The following is a 22,793-nucleotide window of genomic DNA, read 5'->3' as shown; positions in this document are numbered from 1 at the left end:
GGGATGGGTGGGCTGTGCAGGGATCCCGCACCGCGCGGTGCTCGCCCCGTGGTTTGCCCTGCGCCGCCTCTGCCCGCACCGCAGTTCCGTGTTCACCTGCTCTTCTCATGCTGAAATGCCTCGAAAGCGTAATAAAACCGGGTTTGTTTGTCTTCTACGGTGGTTTCAGGCCAATGTAAATCAATGGAAAAAATGTGACAGCTCAGAAGAGCAGCGTGGAAACTTCCATCAGAGCTGTCACAGCGAGCAGCTGGAGCAGCCAGAAACAATATTTAACTTTCTCTCGAACTGTTCTGAGATGGACACAGCAAGCACAGCCTATCTGAGCATCTGATAACGCAGCAGTGCTGATGGGTCAGGGCTGACTGAGAGCAGGGAGAAACATCACGGAGCACTGGGGGGGGAGAACCTACAAATGGGAGAGCTTTCAGAAGAGCTTCGGCTCAGCCAGGCGCTGCCACCATCACTTCGAGCACTGCCTGCGTGGCTCTTTTACCTTGGGAAAACATGGCAAACCATCCTTCCAACCCACCCTGCTGGAGGAGATGGATACCACCACAACCCCCAGTGCCTGCTGAAGGCCGTCTGCAGCATCTCTATGGCGAGCAGGCCTGCACGGCTCTATCAGCCATTTGTTTTAAGTTTTTATTCTAACAAAAGAGGGAGAGATGTTTTTCATAGCACAGGTGCAGAGCTCCCACAGTGCAGCTGAGGGGCAGAGGAGGGTATTGGTACTGGGTGTTCACAGCCCCGTGCTGTGCGCTCACTGCAGCCCTGGGATGTGCCACGGCACATTGCTCCACTTTTGCTTTAGAGAGATGGAAAATCTTTACCTCATTTGCTAAAAGCATTTCACTGACTTTAAATGGGGGTGTGTGTGTGTGGGGGGGGGGGTGGTGATTAAACATATCACTAATTTGTCTCATTTAATTCATTCAGCAGGACTGAAAGCACTCGCTGCACTCTGTCAAGACTCAGAGCATCTTCATGTTCCGCCACCGTTTCTTTTCCATTTCACTCCGTTCTGTTTTCATTCCTTGCCATGAGAACCCCAAGGACGGCCTGCCAAAGGACAGAGCACACAGCGGGACAACCACTGTCTCCACCAAAGAACTGAATCGTTGGCTCCACTGAAGTAAAAGGCGAATTAGCCTCAGTATTTCTCAGTACTCACCCAAAGCACCATCGGGATTCCACTGGAACGCTCTCATTAAGTGCAGAGGTCCCGGAGGGGCTCAGACACACAGCGGGCATTGCTGTGCTCAGCATCACTGCAGTCACTGCAGCAGCCCCCGCACTCACATGGCCTCGTGGCTCCAATCCCCGATCCCTAATGAACAAAAGCAGCCCCCACACCCCGCACGGCCGTGCCTCTGCACCCGGGCTGCTCCCACAGCCCCACCGCACTGTGACCCCCCGATCCCGGAGCCCCTGACGCACCGAGACAGGAAGTGCGTGCACATACATCCATCCACGCTTATTTCTGACTTTAGAGGGAAACCAGCAGCACGTGAAGCTCATTTAAAGGCACTGCCACACGTGTTCCATAGCAGTCGGCTCTCTCGATCCCGTGTTGGTACCCGAAGCTCCGAGTGCCGCACATCGGTCCGGACGGCGGCGCAGCCGGTAGATGGGGCGGCTCCAAGCGCGCGGAACCGCGGAGCACCGCCGTGCGGCGTTACACGGAGCGGCCGCGCCTCCGACCCACCGATGACGGACGCGACCCCCGGGCGCCCCATCCCGCCCCTCCCGACGTCCCGACGTCGTCGTTCCGAGCTCCGCCCGCGGCCGTTCCGAGCTCCGTGCTGGCGGCGGGCGCTGCCCTCTGGCGGCCGCGGGGCTGCGCGCACCTCCGGCTGCGGCCGGTCGATGGAGCTGCGGCTGACAGCGCGGAAATTCGCAGCTGAAGTTGCGCTTAAAGCCGCGCGTGCCCACATGGAGCCACGCGCAGCTCCCACCCGGGACGGAGCTGCTCTGGCGGGCACGGGACGCAGCGCAGCAGCTCCGCTCCTGTCCCGCACTGCACTGCCGGTACCCGCTGGCACAGCCGCCGTGTGTCCGCCCAGCACCACGAGCCCATGCAGCGCCCCTTCGGGGCTGCCTGCCGTTCACGTAATCGGCTCTCGAACAGGAGCCGGCCTATCTCAGTGCTTCCCCGCCAAAGCAGCTCTCTCCATTTCAAGATAATCCCGTACGGATTCACGAACATTAACGAGCTAAACTGCTTAGAGCGGCTCAGAGTTCAGTGTTGGGGAAAGCGCTGCAGCAACAGATGTAGTCGTGATCGCCCCAAACACTCCCAGCACGGTCCTGGTGAGCCATCCCTGCACAAGCCCTGCTCAAACGGTGGGCCCCAGCACAGCCCCTGCGCAGCTCCAGGCCCACGCAGCGCAGTCTGATCACCACCGTACCCAGGGACGTAGAAGCAGGCCGTGGCTGTTGGCAGGCACAAGGGCTTCTCCTCACCCAGGCAGGGACGCTGCTCAACCCATCACACCCTGTTCACACGGCCACCTGTAAGGACACCCCCACACCCCTGCGGCCTGAGCAGGGCACTCTTAAGCTTCTGCATCTGCATCCCACCTAAACATCCCCTTGTTTATGGACTTACCGTCGTGTTCACACCGCTCGGCAGTTGTTTGCAGTGGCAGGACAGCATTGTCCCACTGTGCTGAAGCTGAGAGCAGAACACGAGCAACAGCCTTCCCTGGAGGTGAGGACAGCCCAGCCCAGCACGAGTACCTGCATCCCTGCCCATCCTGGCAGCACCCACCTCCTCACCTGCAGTGCCATCTCTGGAGGTTCAGTGTGGGTACCCTCTGGGCAAAGGCTCATTCACACCCTGGGGAACGTTCCGGTTGGGTTTGCAGAAAGACATTTTAAATGAAAAACAACCAGCTCTGGAACGCAGGGTACATCCCAGCTGGCGCAGATCCATAGTATAGATCCATGCCAGCCCTCCCACACCCACAGAAATGTAGATTTACACCTGCTTGAAGTTTTGGGTTTTGTATCGGGCTGGATCTCCTTCCCCGTGTATCTTCGCCATTTGTCCATGGTTGAAAGCAAAGCATTCATCTGCACTCTCAGCAGCTCTGCTCAGTGTACAGCCCAAGGCACGGGGTACAACCCTGCAAGCACAGCAGCCACAGGTGGTGCCAGCTATGCAGGCTCTCAGTGCTGGCTCCGAGGCACTGCCAGGGCTGGGAGTGGGGCACAGAGCCAGCAGGGGACATGGGAGGAGGGATGGGATACGATGACAGAGCCTTGCAGCTCCCCAGGCAGCAACAGTGGCTGCCAACACTGAAACCACAACGGGTGATTTTGAGAAAAGTTAAGCAGTTTTATTCAACGGGATGAGTCCACCTCCAAGCAGTGGCTCCATCTACATAGCGTCATCAGCTCACAGGACAGAGGACCCAACCGCTCTGGCTGACGGCATCGCACCATACATTACAGAGACAACACCCACAGGGAGGATGACGACCATGACAAGGGGCAGCCCACAGCAGTTCCTGAGGTTTCCTGACAGAACCGAAGCCCAGCAGAGCATGCAGCCCAGCACCAGGAGCCCAGCAGCCTTGGGACATCCAGCACCGCACCTTGAAAACCACAGCGCTGCCTGGTAGGTACACAGTCCAGCATTACAAGAAGGGCACCGGGCGTACTACAACCAAAGGACGAGAGCTGCGTGGCCATCACTGCCCCATGGCCGGGCATGAGGGCCTCCCACAGCAACACTCACTCAGCCGGCCATAGTCCTGGGATGGGCTCAGGGTGGGTTGGGGGCTGCGGGCTCGGAGGCGGCACTGGCTCTGCATGGCAGAGAACCCCCTGGAGGCAGCCCCACCTCCCGCAGGCCGTGGCCGTGCCTGGGGCTCAGCAGGAATGGATGGGGCCAGGGTGCTGCCTGCAGGCTGCAGCCAACTGCCCCAGGAATCGTGAGCCTACAGTCTTTGAGCCTTGGAAGAGGTATTGAGGAGCAGGATAAAGTCACTCACAGAACATGAGCGGGTTCCAGTTATGATACTCCTACCGTTTTGTGCCAAGTTACAGAAAAATACATTCCCCCTCCCCTAAATTTACAGTAGTTAAAACTACAATGGGAATACCTTATTAAAAAGGGGTTGCTTACTCTTCAACAAAACGTCTCGGCTTCCTTTCGTTCAAAAGAAATCCTAATTAGCAGTACTTCACTCAGCCACAGCACAACGGAACTGGACAAAGGAAATCACGATGCTGCTCCAAGGACATCGATTCCAACCATTTGTTCTGGTGCTCAAAAAGGCACTTAAAGTTAAGAAAACAACTGTATTAAAAACCCACAACAAAACAAAAGGAAACGAAAGGCAATAATTTAATAGAAAAACACTGGCGTTTGTACCGCATCTTCAAAAGGTAGGAAAAAAACCCAAACCCAACAAACATGGTTTGCTCTCAACTCATCTCTGAAAGGATATTAAAAAAGAAAAGAAAAAAAAAAAAAAACCAAACAACCAGAAGAGCAAAGTGAACGTTCTCCAGGAACCGAATGGAAAACGTGGCCGGCAACGACTGCACAGCTCTGAGCACAGCGGGTCTCCTCCCCCCTCAGCTGCACCAACAGAGCGCGGCTGCTGGGACTGCCGGCACTGTGCGGGGTCAGCCCATGTGTAGGAAGGGGAGAAACCATGGAGAAAAATAAACACCCACGGGAAGCCATGGTGGTAATTACAAACGTCACCTACGTGAATAGACAAGTACGTCAACACCACTTCCCCTCACAGCGTTATACCAAGGAACAACGACAGAACCACTACGTACAGTACTTCCCCCACTATGTACACTGAAAGGTTAGGTTGCTGCTTTTATTTCTTTTTTTTTTTTTAGCATTATTTTTTATTTGTACATTGAGCTACCTACTAAGTGCAAAGATCCGGTGAGCGGCATTGGCTTTCATCTAGTCTTACCCTATTTTTGAACAGCTTACACTTTAACAGTTACTTCCCAGCACTGAAGCAAATACAGCGACAAAGAGCAGAGTGGGCACACAGCCCTGCACAGCAACAGCACCTGGAGCTGCTGCACCCACAGCCCACAATGCTGCTGCCCCACTGCCCTGCCTGGGGGGTCAAGGGGGTGGGGGGGCTGTGGGCTGGTAGTCAGGCACTGCTCTGGGAGCGATGGTGGGGATGGGGCTGAATTACAGCATGGGTCACTGGGCAGAAACCTGCACAGGGAGGGAGACTGCAGGAGAAGCACAGAGCGTCTTGGATGGATTCAGCGCTACACAGACGTGGCTATCAGACAAAACACCATGCAATCCCCAGCTCTTTCTGCATATGTTTTTTGTTTTTTTTTCTCTCTGGGTTAAATGCTCTGAGGAAAAACAAAACGTCAATTTCTTTGCATAAACTCAAACTGCTGCATTATATAGTACAGTACAGAAAGTGCAAAATATCGCCCCATCAGATCGGCTATACGTCTGACATGGTCAAATATGGCTCATGCTTCACATGCAAGAAGAATCTGAATCAAGACCCTCACATACTGCTGTGCAACCACCCAGGAGTCACTGCCCCAGAGCCCCCGTGCCTTCAGCCCCGTTTGTTGAGACATCGAGAGGTACAACTAAAAATAATTAAAAATAAAAGGTTTATGGGGAAAGGGCAAAGAACCGTCTCCAGCTGTGCAAGTTCTCTGTTGACACTTCATCACGTCTGCTGCCAGTTCTCATCTGCTGCTGACACTGAAGCCCCAGCCCAGGGCCTGCGCTGCACCCGGCTGTGCCAGCAGGGCCTGCCGAGCAACCCCTCCTGCTTCCCCATCAGCGCAGGGTGCAGCACAGCTCCCAGGAGCGGCCTTGTATTGCTCTGCACACAGCTGCTATGTACGGCCACGCACACAAAGAGCCTGGAGAAAATGACAAAACCAACCCAGCGTCTCCAGCGAGGACATTTCAGAGCCAGTTCTGAGGTAAATCTACTGTTTTAAAAAAGTCACCAAACTCTGTACACTTTTTTTAATATATACTTCTACATATAACACGTATTCTCCAGTGATGACACGCAGATCTGCCATCCCCCTCTGCCACACGGCTGTCAGCCCAGGGAGCATTCCAGCACACCTGCACACCCACACACGTACACCTGTGTCACACCGTTGGTGCTCCCCCCGAGCGCAGCGCTGCAGCCCAGCTACATGGTGCCCGACTTGTCTGCCGCGCCGCTGGGGAACAGCTTCTCGGTGGGGGTGATGGCGGGGCTGCCCACCCCCGAGCTGCTGCTGCTGCTGGAGCGGTGCTGCACTGCAGGGCGCGTCGGGCGCATGGGTGGGGGCCGCAGCTGTGCCCCAGCCAGCCGGGCCGACAGTGCCGGTTTGAAGGTGGTCATCATCTCGGCGGTGGAGCTGCTGCTGCGCCGCATGGCGGCATCAGGGTCCCGGATGAGGATGGTGTGCAGGGGGCTGGCAGGCTCCGAGTTGGCGGCGCCCAGTGGGGGGTTCTTCAGGAGCTCCAGCGTGTCCAGCACCACATCTGGAGCCTGCTTGGCTGTGTTCTGCCGCTCCAGCTCCCGCAGCTCGTTCAGCGCCGTGCTCATGGTCTTCTCGATGTCCTGCCAACGGCACCGGCACAAGGAGGTCAGTGCCGCAGCATCACACCCGCACCCAGCTGCCCCTGCCCCATCTGCTGGGGGGGGGAACTCCGACCTTGGAGTCCCTCGGAGCAAAGCAGGAGCTCAGGGAGAAGACAAAGCCCATGCTCTGTCAGCACAGAGGTGCCGCTGGCTCAGATGTCAGTGGGAATTTGGTCACCGACTTTAAAAGCAGCAAATCCCACATGACACTGTGACACCAACCCCAGTACCTGCACCCTCAGGGACAGGACACCTCTCCCTGCCCCCAAACCACATCCCTGCAGCCTCCAACAGGCGTGTGGGACCTCCGGTACCCATGTGCTGGTCAGGATGTGGCAGAAAGGCACAGTGATGTGCACGGGGTGAGAGGCACGAGGTGCTCAAGGCTGGAGGAGGCAGCCCCAGGCACTCCTCACAGCACAGGGGCAGCAGGTTCCCATCTCCAGCCCTGCAGGAACCAGGGCCCCCCACAGCCAGCACCTCCCAGCCACCTGGCTCATGGCATCCCTGGGTCTGCCCAAAGAGATCTGTCAGATGGGGAGCACAAGTCAATAGAAAAGGTAAACTTAAAGCAAATGTGGTCAATTGCCAACAACTGGGTGCTGATCTTCACACTCAGAGATAAAGAAGCCTAATTTGGCTTCATTTCAATCACCCTTAAATGAATTAAGGCCACTTTAACACAGAGACCATTTGAAAGGTGATTCACAGCAATCGAATGAACCGTTTCAGAAGTAATTCCAGTTAGCTCTCCTCACTATCCTTGTGTAGACAAGTCCTTACGCCTTTTCATGTATACAAGATACTTAGTAAGCCTTAGATCATGTTCAGCTGCAGGGAATTAATTATCAAGTTAGCTCCAATTAATTATATGAAACTATGCAGAAAATGAGTGGAAATAATTCTCCCACAGCTCAGCCTTAGGACTACCAAGTTCAGTCCAACTGACTTCACGGTAAATGCTGATTTACATGATTTACATCAGCTGAGTGAGAATCCTTTCCAGAGTTCAAAAAACACAAAGAAAGTGAAGGAAAGGAAAGGGGGCATCTCGTGCTCTACCCCCAGCACTCCCTGCTCCTCTGGAGGCATCCCCTGCACCCAAGATTGGTTCACATCACACATAAGCTCTTGATGAACAGAGAAGCTGGGCAGCGTGCTGCAGAGCAAGCGCACAAGGAGCATGATTGGTGGAAAAGCAGACAGGACAGTAAGAGTTCTTCCTTTCTGCCATTACTGTTACCTATCCCACTGAGAGCAGGTAGTCCTATGCATAATCTGACAAGCCCCACAGAAGATCCTTCCATGTGATGGGAAGCAGTGTCCCCAGCAGCCATTCTTCTCCCACCTCCATCGTGCCTGCCCAGGAGCAGCACACAACACGTGTCCTGGAAGTGCTGGCACATGGAAGGATATTCTGCATGGCCCTGGCCACACAGAGGCACAGGAATGCTGCAGTTTGCTCCATGGAAGTACCACACTCCACATTGTTAATGGGGTTAGGGGCACCTGGCTGACAGCCCCCAGCTAGCAGCAAGGAGAGCAGACCACAGGCTGTGCTGACAGCAGAGCACACTGAACAAGCAGCATGACACTGCGGCGATGCTGCAGATCATGTATGGCTGGGGACATCCTAGTGTGCTTAAACTAACATTCTGAGATCCTACACATAGCCACAAAAAAAACCTGAAATGCACTAAGCACCCAACTGAATTCTGACTTACAGATGCTTTCTATGGAGTGCTCAATGAAGGTAATGCATGTCCTTCCCTGTGAGGGACAGCAGCACGTTCCAGCAGTGCACTGAACACTTCTCCCTGTTGTTGTGTAAAAACAAGGTGTGGGGAGCAGCAGTACCTCCTGTTAGACCAACCAACAGGGCTGGAGGAGCTGACAGCACGCTGCCGGCTTTCATCCCTAAACCACCACGGCTGCAACAGCACCACCACTCCGAAGTGCTGTGAGATGAAAGGGGCCCTGCAGCGCTCACCCCTAAATTCTGTTTTACCTCTCAATCCACAGGCACTGGGAGCCACTCACCACACTCTTACCTCAGCAAGTGCTTCTGCTTCTAGAGATTTCTGATCTCCAAGACTACTGTGCCTGGTGGATCCACAGGTTGATCGCAGCGGGTGGCCGTCAGACAAGGCCTTCCTGTCTGGGAAATTGATGCTCCCTGCACTGCCGAATGTCGCCATCCTGCGCTTTTCAGGGCTCTCAATCCTGCCTCTGCTTAGAGGAATTTTGTGGGGGCTGCTAGGGCAGGCGGCTGCTCGAGGAGGAGTGTCTATGCCAGGACCCAGCCCCCGGGGTGGGCTGTGGGTGTCCCCCCCGCTTCGACGGCGAGGGATAGCTGCGCCGTCAGACCTCAATCTCACTCTGCAAAGAATTCATCACAAGAGCGGGTCACCACGCGTCAGATACAGGCATCTGCTTGCATGCTGCAAGGCAATCTCTTAGCTCTGGGAAGCCAGACCAAATCAGATTCAACCCCTTCAGCTCCAGAAGACTAAAGCAAGAGGGCAGACAGACATTTTAGCCAGCGCTGAGAAAGAGACAGCGTTGTACCATTTTAGTTGTTAAGATCTATATTGGCAATCCACATGAACAGAACACTCCCTTCTGCCCTGCCCTGCACACTGACTCTCCCTGCACGTGACAGTGACCACCTCTGTATCTGCAGGAACAGAAGAGGTCCCTACCGGCCCATGACTCCACCAAAGCTGTAGTCCACAAGGTGATCCGTTGGGGACTGGATGTCATTCTTGGAGGAGGCCTTGTCATCCAGCAGTGGGCCGCTGCTTGCCTCGCTGTCTGCCTTCTGGCTCAGGCTGTCGGAGAAGGCGTCATCCCTGGGGAAACGAGACCCCATTCAGGCTGCCACTATAACAAATCTGGGTGCAGTATTTATAACAGGAGTAGCATCTACAAAGGACAGGCAGAACGAGTAGCATGCAACAGCAGCTACATACATAGGGAGTGACCAATGCTACATCTGCATCCTGCCACCTTGAGTAGTCAGTGGAGGCACATCAAGGACAGTATATAGTGCTTGGCTATATTGGCTTGAACAAGAGAAGTTAAGCTAACACATGGAGAGGCGTACCAGAACAGATACAGATTTTTCAAGTCATTAAATCTGGGAAAACCAGACCTATTTAGGTGGCTAAAGATGGATGTAGGTGAGTGATTTTGACATCTTGGGTCAGCACTCAGTGCCTTTACTCACATGTCTTGCACCACAATGTACTGGTGGGGTATGAGGCCATCCACACCGTTGTGTCTCCCTTCCCACCAATCTTCTGATGCCCGATGGTACAGGAGGAGCGAGGCCCCTTTCTTAAAGGACAGCTCTCGTGGAGACCGTCCAATGTAGTCAAACTTTGCTATGGCTTCAATCTGCTCCACTTCTGCAAAGGAAGAGAAACACAGAGAATCTCAGTATGACAATCATGAGGGAAGAATAAGCCCCAGAAAGAGGAAACCTCACCCGAGCAGCTCTCATCCTGCTGCCTGAGCTTCTCAAGAGCATCTTACACTGAGCACAAACCATCTTATTTTCAGACCAACTGATTCTTTTTGTTCTTTCAGTCTTCTTCGAATTTCTCACAGGCTCACAAACTACAGAAAGCTGCAAACCAGATGGGGAGCAGCTGAAATTTCCCTGTGTATATATGGCACCTTTGTCTACACTCATATTTTCTTCCAATAAAGTGAGTTCTTTGGTTACAGGAGACCATTATCTTCCAGACTGGAATCTGACCAAGCTGTATCAGACACAAAACCCAAAACTCCCATTACCTTCTCTTCAATTCCCTCCCTCACCCTGGAGACAACTCTGCCTGAATTACTGACAAATAATAAATGCCCCTTTGGGGGTCCCACAGAAATGACAGTATCAGCTCTGAACTCATCTCCCTGCCCAGAAGGAGGTGCAATATCAGCAGCCACCACTCTGCTAGCTCTGATCGCTATTGGAGCCAGCAACAGCTAACATAACCCTGCAGAGATACCAAATGTTTTAAAGCCCAGAGAGAACAACAGCATTTGGACAATAGCAAAGATGGACAAGGCAGGTCAGCCCAGTTCCTCCAGATCTGCCACGTTCTCATGAGAACATGTAAACTCGCTCTGTTCCATGTGCACAGTCGCTAGCCATGGGCTCCACACCAGGGTGTGACCTGCTGCTCTGCTCAGAGCAGGAACCACTGAAGGGCACTGAAGGGAGATGCTGAACATGAACTCTGCCCTCCCTCAACACGATGGCAGACAGGTCATTTCCATGGACAGACTAGCTGAAAATATGGCTGCACCAGTGTGAGCACCACAGTGCCTGGGCCTGCCACCTCAGGATCAATGGGGAATGCTCTCTGGAGGATACATAGGGAGGAGCCTATCAGAAGGGCTTTCCAAGCCAGATGAAATATTGAGATTCCTAGCAGGAAGGGTGCATAGAGTGAGGGGAAGAAGGGACATATACACTCACAAAATAAAGGTGCTCTTCTCTACACTTGCATCAAAGTTAATCACCTGGAAACTCCAATCACAGTTATTAATGTGACCACCCAGGCAAAAAATTGGCTGAAAGGCAGCTTGCTCTCCTTCTGACCCTGCTCCCCGCTATTCCTCACACTGGCAACCAGAGGTACTTTGTGCTGCAGGCACATCTCAGGCTGCATTCTGCTGACCCAGCTGCACGCTGCCCCCTGCGGGCAGACCCCACTGCAGCCCGGCAAGTCGGGAAGCATCAGTGTTTGTCAGAGCAGGAGGCACAGGGACAAGGCGGTCACGAGTGGCGTCCCCCAGGGCTCAGTGCTGGGGCTGCTTCTGTTTAACATCTTCATTAATGATCTGGATAAGGTCATTGAGTGCACCCTCAGCAAGTTTGCAGACACTAAGTTGGGAGGGAGTGTTGATCTGCCTGAGGGGAGAAGGGCACTACAGAGGGACCTGGATAGACTGGATCGATGGGCCAAGGTTAATATGAGTTAAGGCATGAGTTTCAATAGGACCAAGTGTCGGGTCCTGCATTTTGGTCGCAACAACCCCAGGCAACCCTACAAGCTTGGGGAGGTGTGGCTGGAAAGCTCCCAGACGGAAAGGGACCTTGGTGTGCTGATGGACAGTCGGCTGAATATGAGCCAGCAGTGTGCCCAGGTGGCCAAGAAGGCCAATGGCATCCTGGCTTGTATCAGGAATGGTGTGGTGAGCAGGACTAGGGTAGTCATCCGGCCCTGTACTCAGCATTGGTGAGGCCTCACCTCGAGTCCTGTGTTCAGTTTGGGGCAACTCAGTACAAAAAAGACATGGAGGTACTGGGGCAGGTCCAGAGAAGAGCAACAAAGCTTGTGAAGGGCTTGGAGAATCAGCCCTACGAGGAGAGGCTGAGGGAGCTGGGGCTGTTTAGTCTGGGGAAAAGGAGGCTGAGGGGAGACTGTATTGCTATCTTCCAGTATCTGAAAGGTGCTTACAGTGAGAGTGGGGCAGGTCTCTTCTCACTGGTGACAAGTGAAAGGATGAGGGGAAATGGCCTCAAGTTGCACCAAGGTAAGTTTAGGTTGGGTGTTAGGAAACACTTCTTTACAGAAAGGGTAGTTAAACACTGGAATAGACTCCCCAGGGAGGTGATTGAGTCACCATCACTGGATGTGTTTAAGAGTTTGGATGTGGTGCTCAGGGATATGATTTAGCAGAGGGTTGTTAGAGTTAAGGTACTATGGTTTGGCTGTGGTGGGACTGGTTGATCTTCAAGGTCTTTTCCAACCTGAGCAATTCTATGATTCTATGATTCTAAGACACCAGGAGAGGAGCACTTAGCTGTGCAGCATGCTGCCACACAGCACCGTTTCACAGTAGCACTGCTGCTGTGCGGTGACATTTGCTGTATCTCAGCAGCACCAGCTTGATTCTCAGCCTGCAGGTGCCTCATGGGCAGGGAAAGGCCATTGCTTTCTCTGGCTCTGGGCACCATAGTTTGTAATGAGCATGCCCCTTATCCAGTTCTGCCTGCACCCTGGTCTTGCACTCGCCTTTGTGATCGATATGAAGTCCATAAAAACAACCCCTGTACCCTTCCATGGAGTCAGGTGGCAGTCCTTGCACATCCTCCAATGAAAACCTATAAGCAACATTAATTAACATGCACACGCACTGTCAAACGCACAGAAGCATCCACATGCCAGACAACAGTCCAGCCTGATGTGATGAGAAGCAAAGCACACAGTGCTTTCCTATGTGCAGAGTCCTCCTAACACAGATCCAAGTTTCTGCAGCTCATGTGTGTGCTCACCATCATCACTGGTGTGTGGCTCCGTGCCATTGTCATGGTCAACTTCATCAATGGTGCCTGGCTCACTGTGAGGGCTGTCACTGAAATAAACACATGGTACTTTAAAAGAGAGAACAAGGTTCTGTTCCCAAGGCACTTCACAGAAATAAGTTGTCGAGGGGCCCAAGTGACACTCAAAGGAGTTCTGGCTTTTATTCTAAAATAAATACCTCAGTCCCACAAAATCACAGCAAACTTTTGAATTGCTCTGAGTACGGCAGACACGTGCACCACCATCAACGTTCAAGCCCAGAAATTCCATGTCCCACTGCTCATGCATGTTATATTTGGCAAAACAAAAACAAGCAATAACAAGTAAAATTTCCTATTCACTCACAAAGATCTTTAGCATTTTATCCCCAACTCTTGCATATCTTATTTGAACATCTTCCAGAAATAAAGGTAAAAAGATATGCTGCATCTGCAGAGAGCCAAAGCCATTCCAGCACTGTGCTCAGCTGCACTGAATATTACATCTGACTTTCCTCAAAGCTCTCTTCATAACTCATCCTGTGAGGAATCTGATCCCCGGAGCCCTTATTTTACTCTCAGGCAGCTGGAGTCAGTTCTGCTCATCATGAATCCAGTCATAGCTCTGCTTCACAGCTTCACTCCTAATTTGCAGCACAAGAAGATGAACCCACTGAGGGGATCCACTTTTGCTGCATTCTGTATGCAATTTAAGTTCTGCCCCTGCTCCTTACCAGTACTCCTCCCCTCCAGTCATGCACTTTTCGTAGACAGGTCCTTCCAGCTCTCTGTGGCTGGGGAAGATGCCCTCATGGTTGATGATGATGGTTTTGATGACCTCATTGACATGGGCTTGACAGGACACCGGATCCTGCCCATCTGGAATGTGCATCAGAGTGGGCCCAAAGCAGATGGCCAAGTTGTAGGGATCCATCATGTTTTCATCACTGTACTGTGACAAGCTGCAAGCACACACATTAGGGAGGTGTGGTATTCTCTTTCCCTATCAGCTTAGAAAGATGTTCCACCGAAGCCCACCCAGCACCCAAAGCCACAATCAGCACTGAGCTGTGCATCTTCCCCAAACACACAGCCAGGCCAGGCCAAGGAAGAGACAAAATACAACTCTATGGTAATACCAAAAGTAATTCATGCAAAAAAAAAAGACACAGTTGCGCTGAAATAGAGGCAGATAATGAGCAGTTTAGGAGAGAAAGAAAGAGACTCACTGATTGAGGAAAGCAAATAGATATCTCATGACAACAATGACAGCCCGGGGCAGAGTGACGATTATTTGCTGGATCTGGTGCACCCTCTCGGTGGGATTCTCAGTTTCTGGAACACATGAAATAGGAAGTACATCTTTAGACCTTCTCAGGAGTAGAGCACAGGGCACTAATGGGATTTATTCCAGATCTAGTGGCCAACTACACAAGGAAAACAACAGCACAAATCCACTGGTTTACACTATGAAGTCAGCAGAGAATCAGCACAATGCTCTTTGACAGGTCAATTCCTATATACGGCCAAGATATAGTGTAAACAGCAAATAAAGGCATTTCCATGGTTTCATTTTTAAAATGCCCATTAATGTCTGTTATTTAGTTACTTATTCAGCAGCTCCTCTGTTTCTCAAAAGCTTCCGCCAATTTGGCACTGGAAACAGCACACCGCTCGGTATTCTAGTGCAGATTTTAAGATAAGGTTTTTATTAGCTTTGCTCTTTCATGGGTATAAATACCAGATCTTCCTCAGCCCTTCTGCTTAAGTTTCCCACTGGTTTTAAAGGGAATTTAATCTGAGCTGGCACTTTAAGATCCACTTCTGCCCTTTGGCAAAGAGCACCACAACCTGGGGCCATGCAGCCCTCGATGCATAGAACAAGCCACACCAGTGGAGGAGGGCTGCTTCCTCTGTGCTGGCTCAAACTCTTACATTTGCTAATCAGAATGAACTTCCCTGACAAGTCACCAGGCTGCCACTCATTCAAAAATCCAGAACCAATTCTAGCTTCAATACAAAACCAGAAATCTTTATAGAATTTTGTTTCAAATCTTTTTCCTTCTGAAGAATGAATTCATACTACAGCTTACTGGTTCTTCATTTCTTCCATTTGTGTTTATATTAAGAATACATTAAAAATAAAAATATCAAACAAACACAGGATAAATCAATACAACAACAGGCATCTGTCCTGAAGCCCAGAGGAACAAGCTCTCTTGAAGTACTTGCCTTTCTACTTACCAAAATGTTTCAACTGGCTGCAATTCAGAGGATTAATGGAGTAATCATCAATAGCTCTGTAACACAGGCATGCCCCAGAATGAACCTTTGCTAGTAAAGAGCCTTTCCTACCCATCTGCTTCCCATGCGTGTTTAGGGGACATTTCCATGTAAATTCTCAGTTCCCCATAAAGCAAAAAAAAAACAGCCGTTCCTTTATCATCACTCCCCATCAGTCAGGGAACAATGCAGCTCCCAGGGGCAGAACCCAGAAAGTTAACTCATTATGTTTGTAACGAGAAACTGCCAAAGTTTAACAAATGGTGCAAACCGGCATTAATTAGGGCTGGCTGCACAGCATCAGGCGCACCTCCCAGAGCTCCGCTCCTGCTGCTGCAGAGCCCAGGGGTAGCTGCAGTCTGCTCACAGCCCAAGGAGCTCCCTGCCCAGGGTGAGGGTCTGCTTCAGAAATAGCCTCCTTTGCTCGCAATGTTAAAGGCACGTTGCACTGTTTTGCAGCACATCAAAAGTGAAAGGCAACAGCAAATTTCAAACAGCTACTCTATAAAACAACTGCTCCTGAGAATAATAATACATTCCTCTTCTGGAACAAGCCCATCCCTGCACTGTTTCCCTCCAGGTATCATCTGTCTTGACATTACTAAATCTCTAGCAGTTATGTACACTGACATTATGAGGCAGGAGGAAGCCCTGAGCAGCGACAGCTGAGCAAGGGCACAGCCCTTCACTCAGCCCCAGAGCACCTGCAGGCCAACAGGCAAACCACACAGCCCAACACTGCCCCCATAAAACAAAGCTGTCTTGTTGCCACAGTGCACAACACTCTTCCACTGTCTCCGATACGCTGAATTTACTCTGCCTTTTATTGCCCTACGGGAATGATTTCCATGACTTGCCAATAAACAAACGCCACCACTACAAAGTGCTGTGAGAAATAAGGCCCAGCTGGGAGATCTGTTTCTTCAGTTGCACAGGAAAGAGTTGGACTGGGAGAAGTCAGGACAGAACACAGGGATGACCAGGCTTCTTCCCCTAAACCAACCCCAAGAATTGGTTCGTATCATTTCACAATGAAGAAGTTCAAGCTTCTACCTCTGCTCACATCCCAGAGAAGTTTGTTTTTCTTTGGGGCAGAAAAAACAAGCAGCAAATACCTTCAGAACCCCTGACTGCGTGAAGTTGAAACCAGTTTTGCTGACCTCACGGATCAGAGAAGTTTCCTGAGTAGCCATGAGGTACTGACCTCCACTTTGCTTAGCAGACAATGCTGAGCTAAAGCATGCATGGCTTTAATGGCTGTGATCCTTGGAGACAGACTGTGCAGGAAGACATTGCCTGCTGTATTCAAGTGACCAAAGAGCCCTCCTGCAACAAGCGATGTGTATACAGCCTCCTGCAACAAGCGATGTGTATACAGCCCACTGGCCTAAGCCTGATGTTGATATTTTGGATTTGAGAGGAGCCATAGCAAGATGTTACACCTCTGCCTTACCCCCAGCACTGACATCATGCATCCTCAATGCCTTTCCTCACAATTTCCATTGCAGACTCATAACCACAGCACATGCTGCAAAGCACAGGTGTATTTGCCCTGTTTACTGCTTTACTTGTCCCGCCCCGTTCTCCAAGAGGACACATCATATGTACTTACTTATAGTAGACACCAAATCTTGAAACCTTTCCTTAGGAAAGAGGGGGTTTTCCAGTCCTCGGAAATACAACTTCAAGACTCCAGCCACTGAGTTAATGTCACGTTCATTTTGATCATCAGCAAGGGGATCTTCACCTGCCCAGAGAAGAGTCTTTACTTCTAGCATTAGTCAGATTAGATCAGCACAGCAAGGTATCTCCCCCTCACGCTGTAAAAACTTTCCCACAGTTCAGAAAACCCTCATGTGTGGAATGGTAATTCTGTGCTTTTCTCAGTAGGAGCTTAATAAGGCACTCTGTAACACAGCCTCATGCTCAGGCATGCTACAGTGTTACCTACAAAAAGCCAGGGTATGTAGTTTACTGTTGACATTTTAAAACTTTCCTGAAGAGGAGGATATTAAGGATATTATTAATTGATTCTATAGCCCCATTTCCAGCCCAGTGCTTTTTTTTTTTTTTTTTTTTTTTTTTTTTTTTTTTTTTTTTTTCCCCATTTAAAGCAACAGTTTGGAGGTATGGTTTGGTATGGTTTCTGAGCTATGGTAGGTGATGGCTTAAGAAGACAGGCTTGCCTGAAGTACACAGTTAGACCTCTGGAACAGACCAAACTGCTCTGGATAGCACTGTCACTCTCATACTGTCCTAGCAACTGATAAAAGCTCCTTGCAAATGGATTCTCAACAGATCATTTTATGGCTTCAGCACTAAATGGCTGTGGAGAGAATCTCTGCAGCTCTCCCCACTGCTGCTATTCTCCTCCTGGTTGACTGCCACTGTAGAGATGCAACTTCAGGACAGCCAGAAAGAGAGTGCCACCTAGCTTCTCTCAATGTTATTAGTGGATTTACATAAGGTCTGGTGCCCCAACACCCCCCAAGGCGCCACCACCATCCCTAGAAGCACAGGCAGGAGGAGACCCAGCTCAGAGACATGCTCTGCCAACGCACCTCGTTCAAAGGAATTCTTGATGTCATTGACTTCTACCTGTGAGCCAGGAACTCGAAAAATACCCTGCTGCTGGAGGCCTGGAAAAGAACAATTTTATTTTTTTTTTTAATATTTGTCCAACTCCTGTACAATACTTTCTGATGAAGAACAGCAGAAACCAGCAGTCAATGCACCCAGAGAGAAAGGCTCAAAGAAGCAGACAGCCCAGCATGAGCCAGCCCTGCTCCTACTCTCCAGCAAGGCCCCCAGATCAAAGTGCTGGAAGAGCTGCTGCTGGCCCAGGGCCTAAGCAAGCAATTTAACGTGGATGAGTGCTAACAAGACCTAAATATTTGTCAGTCATCCAATGTTACATCACAGCCAATGCCACTGTAATTATAACCTGAGGCCATACAGCAAGGGCCGAGGGCATCTCTGCTGCATTTCTCTGCTGGCTGCAAGTAACCCATTACCTCTGCAGAAAGTTCTGCCGTCGGTATTGCTGAATTAACTTACCATATAAATTGATGTAACGAATGCAGCTTTCTACTACAAGCGGAATGGCCTGTCCTGAATCCTTCATGAAAGGAAGAAAAAAAGGGCAATAATTTACTGGTTGACTGATAACAAAGCCCAGAAAAATGCATTAAAGGCTGCAAAAACAATTTTGAAAATCAGTGCCATTGAAGTTTAGTAAGAGGACAGGCAAGAAAAGGAGGTGTTACACACATCAAGCCATCTAGCAGTGCTGAATACACTGTGTGCACTCGATTACTCACAAAAAGCTTTCACTGAAGTGTGTGACAAAGACTTGCTCACTACCTGGCTGAGATAGTGGGCTGATGCAACTGGATCACACTTACTCCATTTCACAGGTGTAACACTGAGCCAAAATAAATCTCGTGCTGTACCTGACTGATGAAATAAGCTTCCAGTAACAGAGCTTACAACAATATTTCCACCTAAAGAAAGAGCCATTATCAGCAGATGCCGAAGGAAAAAAAACAGAAAAGAAAAAAGAGAAGTAAAAACCCCACTGCAGTCTGTGAAACGCACACTGCCTGCATCTGAGCCTACGGCAGGTTCTGGCTTTACTTCACAGCCCCCCCTTGGGGAAGGAGCTCAGGGGAACATGAGCAGTGCCTGCTGTCACAAGGGGAGCTCATGTTCCTCAGGCCTTTGTTTGGCTCTTTTTATCCCAGTGCAGTTGCATCTCTCTGGTCAATTTACTCCGTCTCAAAGACGGGCCTGCAGTAAATACCTGATTTCTCGTTCGCGCATTCCTCCTTCCTCTGAGAACACAAAAAAGCAGCAGAGCAGGAAAAAAAGAAGAGATTAAGCAAAGATGAGTTCAGTTAGAGGTAAGCATCTCTTTTGGAGGCCATGAACGCTCAAATGCAATGGCAGCTTAGCAAGGTCCAAGCCCAGCCCTGTAGCACCCACCCACCCTCCCCAGCTCCTGTCAGCCAGAGCAGCCCCTGGCATCACCCGCAGCACCCCAGGCAGCAGCCCACTGCAGCCAGCACTGCACAGTGGTACTCAGCGGGAAGGGCTCTGAGCAGGATCTTTCTTAAAAAAATCAGTCTACATACAAAACCCTGGACAACGGGACGTGTGCTGTGTGCCAAGCTCCAGGCCCAGCCTCTGCCCAAACCAACACTGCTCCTCTGCTCCGCTGCCAGCAGTCCTGCTGAGATGCCCCACTTGGGCTGCTTAGCATTTTTCTTTTCATAAAGAAGACATGCCAGAATGGCATATCTACCCTCCCAGCACACGGTATTTCATCTCAAGGCTGCAGTCCCTACAACTGAGAGACACCTGGGAGCTTGTAGGTTTGCTGCTTCTGCCCAAGGGCAAGAACAACAAATATGGAGAAAAATGGAGAAAATGAGGGAGTACATTGTTAAAGTTTCTAATCAGCACATTCCAGGAAAATCCACCTTGAAAATCCTATTTACTCCTCAGTGGTTTCCCCACCTCAAATCTATTACATTGTATGGGGAAAAAAGAAAAAAGCCCTAACCCTGCTGTGCCCAGCAGAGCCAGGCAGTACGTGCTGCCCTGCTGCTCCTCGCCCCATGGCAGGGAGCTGCAGCATGAGGTGGCAGCTCAGCCTGGTGCTGCCGCAGGGACACCCCCTGCCCCAAAGCTGCAGGGCTACCGTGATGGGCTGGGGTGGCTGTGGGGGAGCCGGCACTGTGATGAACCACTGGCTGCTCAGCTGGGTGTGGGTCAGGAAAGCAGTGGGCAGATAGGACAGGAAAGCCGCCATTACATTCACAGCGTTCATCAACTATTACTGTCAGCCAGCGAGTACCTTAATGAATGTTTCCATATTGCCGTTAAAGAGTTTATGATTATAGACTGAGAGAGGCCTAGGTCTCCTCATTTTCTGTGGCTTAGGGGGAAGACATGGGGGCCTGGGAGAAAATGGAACAAAAGAAATCAACAAAACACCAACATAAATACAATGAATGGGTGAGATCTCAAAGGTTATGACTGAGAACAAGAACTAAACCCAACAGAAACCCCCATGGTGAGGCCTTGGCACATGGCCCGAGCGCTGCACACACCAACCTCTGATGCAGCCGCAGCCATCTAACTGGCTGTTCTGGTGGGTGTCTCAAAGACTCCCAGTTGATACCACAAAAAACAATCGTCCCCAGACAGCGACAAAGCAGTAAATACACCAGCAACCACAACCTAAACAGATGATGGTTTGGCAGCAATTTCCTTCATGCAGAATTTCCTTCATTCAAGCAAGAAAACAATAAAGCTGCTAAGCACAGCTCGGCAAAACTGCCTTTACACACACCTCCCTCTCCGAGGTGCCAGCAAGTGCAACTGCTGCCTGGTGTTCACCCTGCTACCAAGGATAACACTTTGGCATGAAATGGAGGATTTTTAACACCAGCCTCCTACTTCTACCACTTCAGCACTCTGCCAGCCTGAGAAAGCACCAAGAGCTGCTGAAGTGTTCAACCAGCCCCTTGGTATACCCCAAACAGACCACAGTTAACCTTTGGAAAACACCAAAGCAATCCTGTTATTGTGAAGTGCACCTCACTCTGCTCACGCACTGCCTAAAAGAGGACAGTGGGAACCCCCCTTTGCAGCTATCTTCTCTCTGCAAGAGGCTCACAGGGATGTGAATGGTCGTTGGTCTTTCTGGCAGGAAGAAGTTGCCAGGAACCCAAGATCCAAAGAAACAAGTGAGCCCTATCAATACACAATGCCGAGCAAAGCCATCCTCAGCACCACCAGACCACACAGGCTGGTACTGCACCATGAAGCAGTACGACCTTGCCTGTGCCACCCAGGGACTAGTGGGCCTCACCAGCCAAGGGAACAGATCCTGAGGACTCCACTGACTTCAGCAAGGGTTACAGACACACACTACTCTTGGAATACAGCCATGGAAATACCTGACCTATTTTAGTGTTGTGCTCAGGGTTCTGGGGGGCTGCTTCTGTTAATAGTGTTTGCATTCTGATTTCTCCTTCTGATAATGAAGGACATTAAGACATGAGCACTCACATCTAGAAAAGAGAGAAAAATGGCATGAATTTTCTAAGTGATCTTGGATCCGTCCTCTAGCCCAGCCTACACTAACCACTGTAGCAGGAATGGTCACTGCACAGAGGAGTGCCCGTGACCCTCAGCTGAGCAGCCACGTGCTGCAGCCCAGGGCTGCTTGCTGAGGTGCCATCTCCTCTCAAAGTGGGAAGTCCTCCTCCAGCTGCGTCTGCAGGAAGGTTGCTCTGCCTGAACTCACAAGAAGGAGATTGTCTCTTGTTTGTTTTCCTTTGTGCAGTAAAAGCAGAGGCTGAAACAAAAGCAAACATAAGCAGCAGGGAGTTGTGCCATCATCCCTCATGTAGCAGGCCACTATTCATTCCTTTGATTGTTTTGGCCTGCATCATCGCCAGTCCATGGGCACCCATTCCTGAGAAACAAAGTACTCGAGAGAAAACTCTTTCAGATTTGGCCTGGTTTCATCAGCCAGTTCAGCAGAAAGCCTGGCCTGGGGCTCCCAAAGGCACAGGAGTGTTAAAGTCAACACAAGGGACTGGAGATGTGAGAGCCTTGCAGGGCAGCTCTGCTGGGTTCCTGGGAAAGGCAGTGACAGAGGAGAAATAGTTCAATACCCACTGTCAACCCAAGTGCCCCTGGGTACCCAGCACTGCAGTAGGCAAGGGCTAAGGGCAACTCCAGGAACAAAAGTCTGCAGTGATACCTGAGGATGTCTGGAATTCTTAGCCTGTGTCCCTGCTCTCTTGCCCACTCTGATGCCAACTTTACTGTAAGTCCAGCACTGACCCTTCTTGGCCTGGCACAACACTGCAGTGCAACCCATCTCCGCCAGCAGGCAGCAGACCAAGGCACCCTGCCCACCCCTGCTCTCTGTCCAGCAGCCTCCTTCCTGCCTGCCTGGGTAGCCCTGCCACTACCATCTGCTTCAGCATTTCAAACATGGAATGCACACTGCTTTTTTGCTGGTACTGCAAGTTGAATTAAACATTGAAATGGGATAAAAAAGATGATGCCGAGAGGTTCTACATGTTCTGGGGAGACATCAGAAGGCTTTGTTGGCTCATGTCTTACTGTTGTGAAAGCAGCACACTCAGAGCAAGCCACCAAAACTCTGTGGAGATGCTTTATGGACTGGACACAGATCAAAGTCTTCCTTTCCTTTACATTCACCCCAGCACTATCTCCTGCTGTAGCTGGATGAAAGTGAGGGAATACAAACACTCTCTGTGCTCCTAGGTAAAGTAACAAGAAACAGGAGAGGCTTTCAGAGGATGTATCAAAGGCTTTAAACAAACAGGGATGGTAGGCAGCAGGTGGACACGTTCATGTTGCACTGTCTGAACACAACCCAACCTCAGCTGTGCCTATCAGGCACTGCAATGCACCGTGCTGACACAGCACTTCCAGACACTTCTGAGCCAGTCAGCTACAAATTACACTGCAGCAACACCAAGGCCATGCTTGTCATCACCCCAACTACTCCACTGAAGGCAGTGCAGCAGGGAAGCATGTCAGTGACATGG

General features: G+C 50.8%; 1 protein-coding gene across 4 annotated transcripts in view; it reads right to left on the bottom strand.

Moving 5' to 3' along the window:
- Positions 1–5,993: 5,993 nt before the first annotated feature.
- Positions 5,994–22,793, bottom strand: part of SRGAP3 (SLIT-ROBO Rho GTPase activating protein 3) — a 71,037-nt gene continuing 54,237 nt past the window's right edge. For 2 of the 4 annotated variants that reach the window (XM_072347003.1, XM_072347005.1), the window contains exons 12-22: positions 20,054–20,156; positions 18,253–18,313; positions 17,757–17,834; positions 16,808–16,942; positions 14,142–14,247; positions 13,647–13,874; positions 12,904–12,983; positions 9,844–10,024; positions 9,317–9,466; positions 8,666–8,993; positions 5,994–6,593 (exon numbers count right to left, since the gene is read on the bottom strand). In XM_072347003.1, the coding sequence (XP_072203104.1) occupies positions 6,177–6,593; positions 8,666–8,993; positions 9,317–9,466; positions 9,844–10,024; positions 12,904–12,983; positions 13,647–13,874; positions 14,142–14,247; positions 16,808–16,942; positions 17,757–17,834; positions 18,253–18,313; positions 20,054–20,156 (1,867 nt within the window). In that variant the 3' untranslated portion in view covers positions 5,994–6,176. Of the gene's footprint in view, positions 6,594–8,665; positions 8,994–9,316; positions 9,467–9,843; positions 10,025–12,903; positions 12,984–13,646; positions 13,875–14,141; positions 14,248–16,807; positions 16,943–17,756; positions 17,835–18,252; positions 18,314–18,997; positions 19,029–20,053; positions 20,157–22,793 lie in introns of all 4 variants that reach the window. The other 2 variants (XM_072347006.1, XM_072347007.1) reach the window with 2 other exon arrangements.

This window comes from Excalfactoria chinensis, chromosome 12 (genome assembly GCF_039878825.1).
Source record: "Excalfactoria chinensis isolate bCotChi1 chromosome 12, bCotChi1.hap2, whole genome shotgun sequence".
NCBI classification, from domain to species: Eukaryota; Metazoa; Chordata; class Aves; order Galliformes; family Phasianidae; genus Excalfactoria; species Excalfactoria chinensis.
Note: the sequence above shows the minus strand (reverse complement) of the source record. Positions and strands in the feature narration are given on the sequence as shown.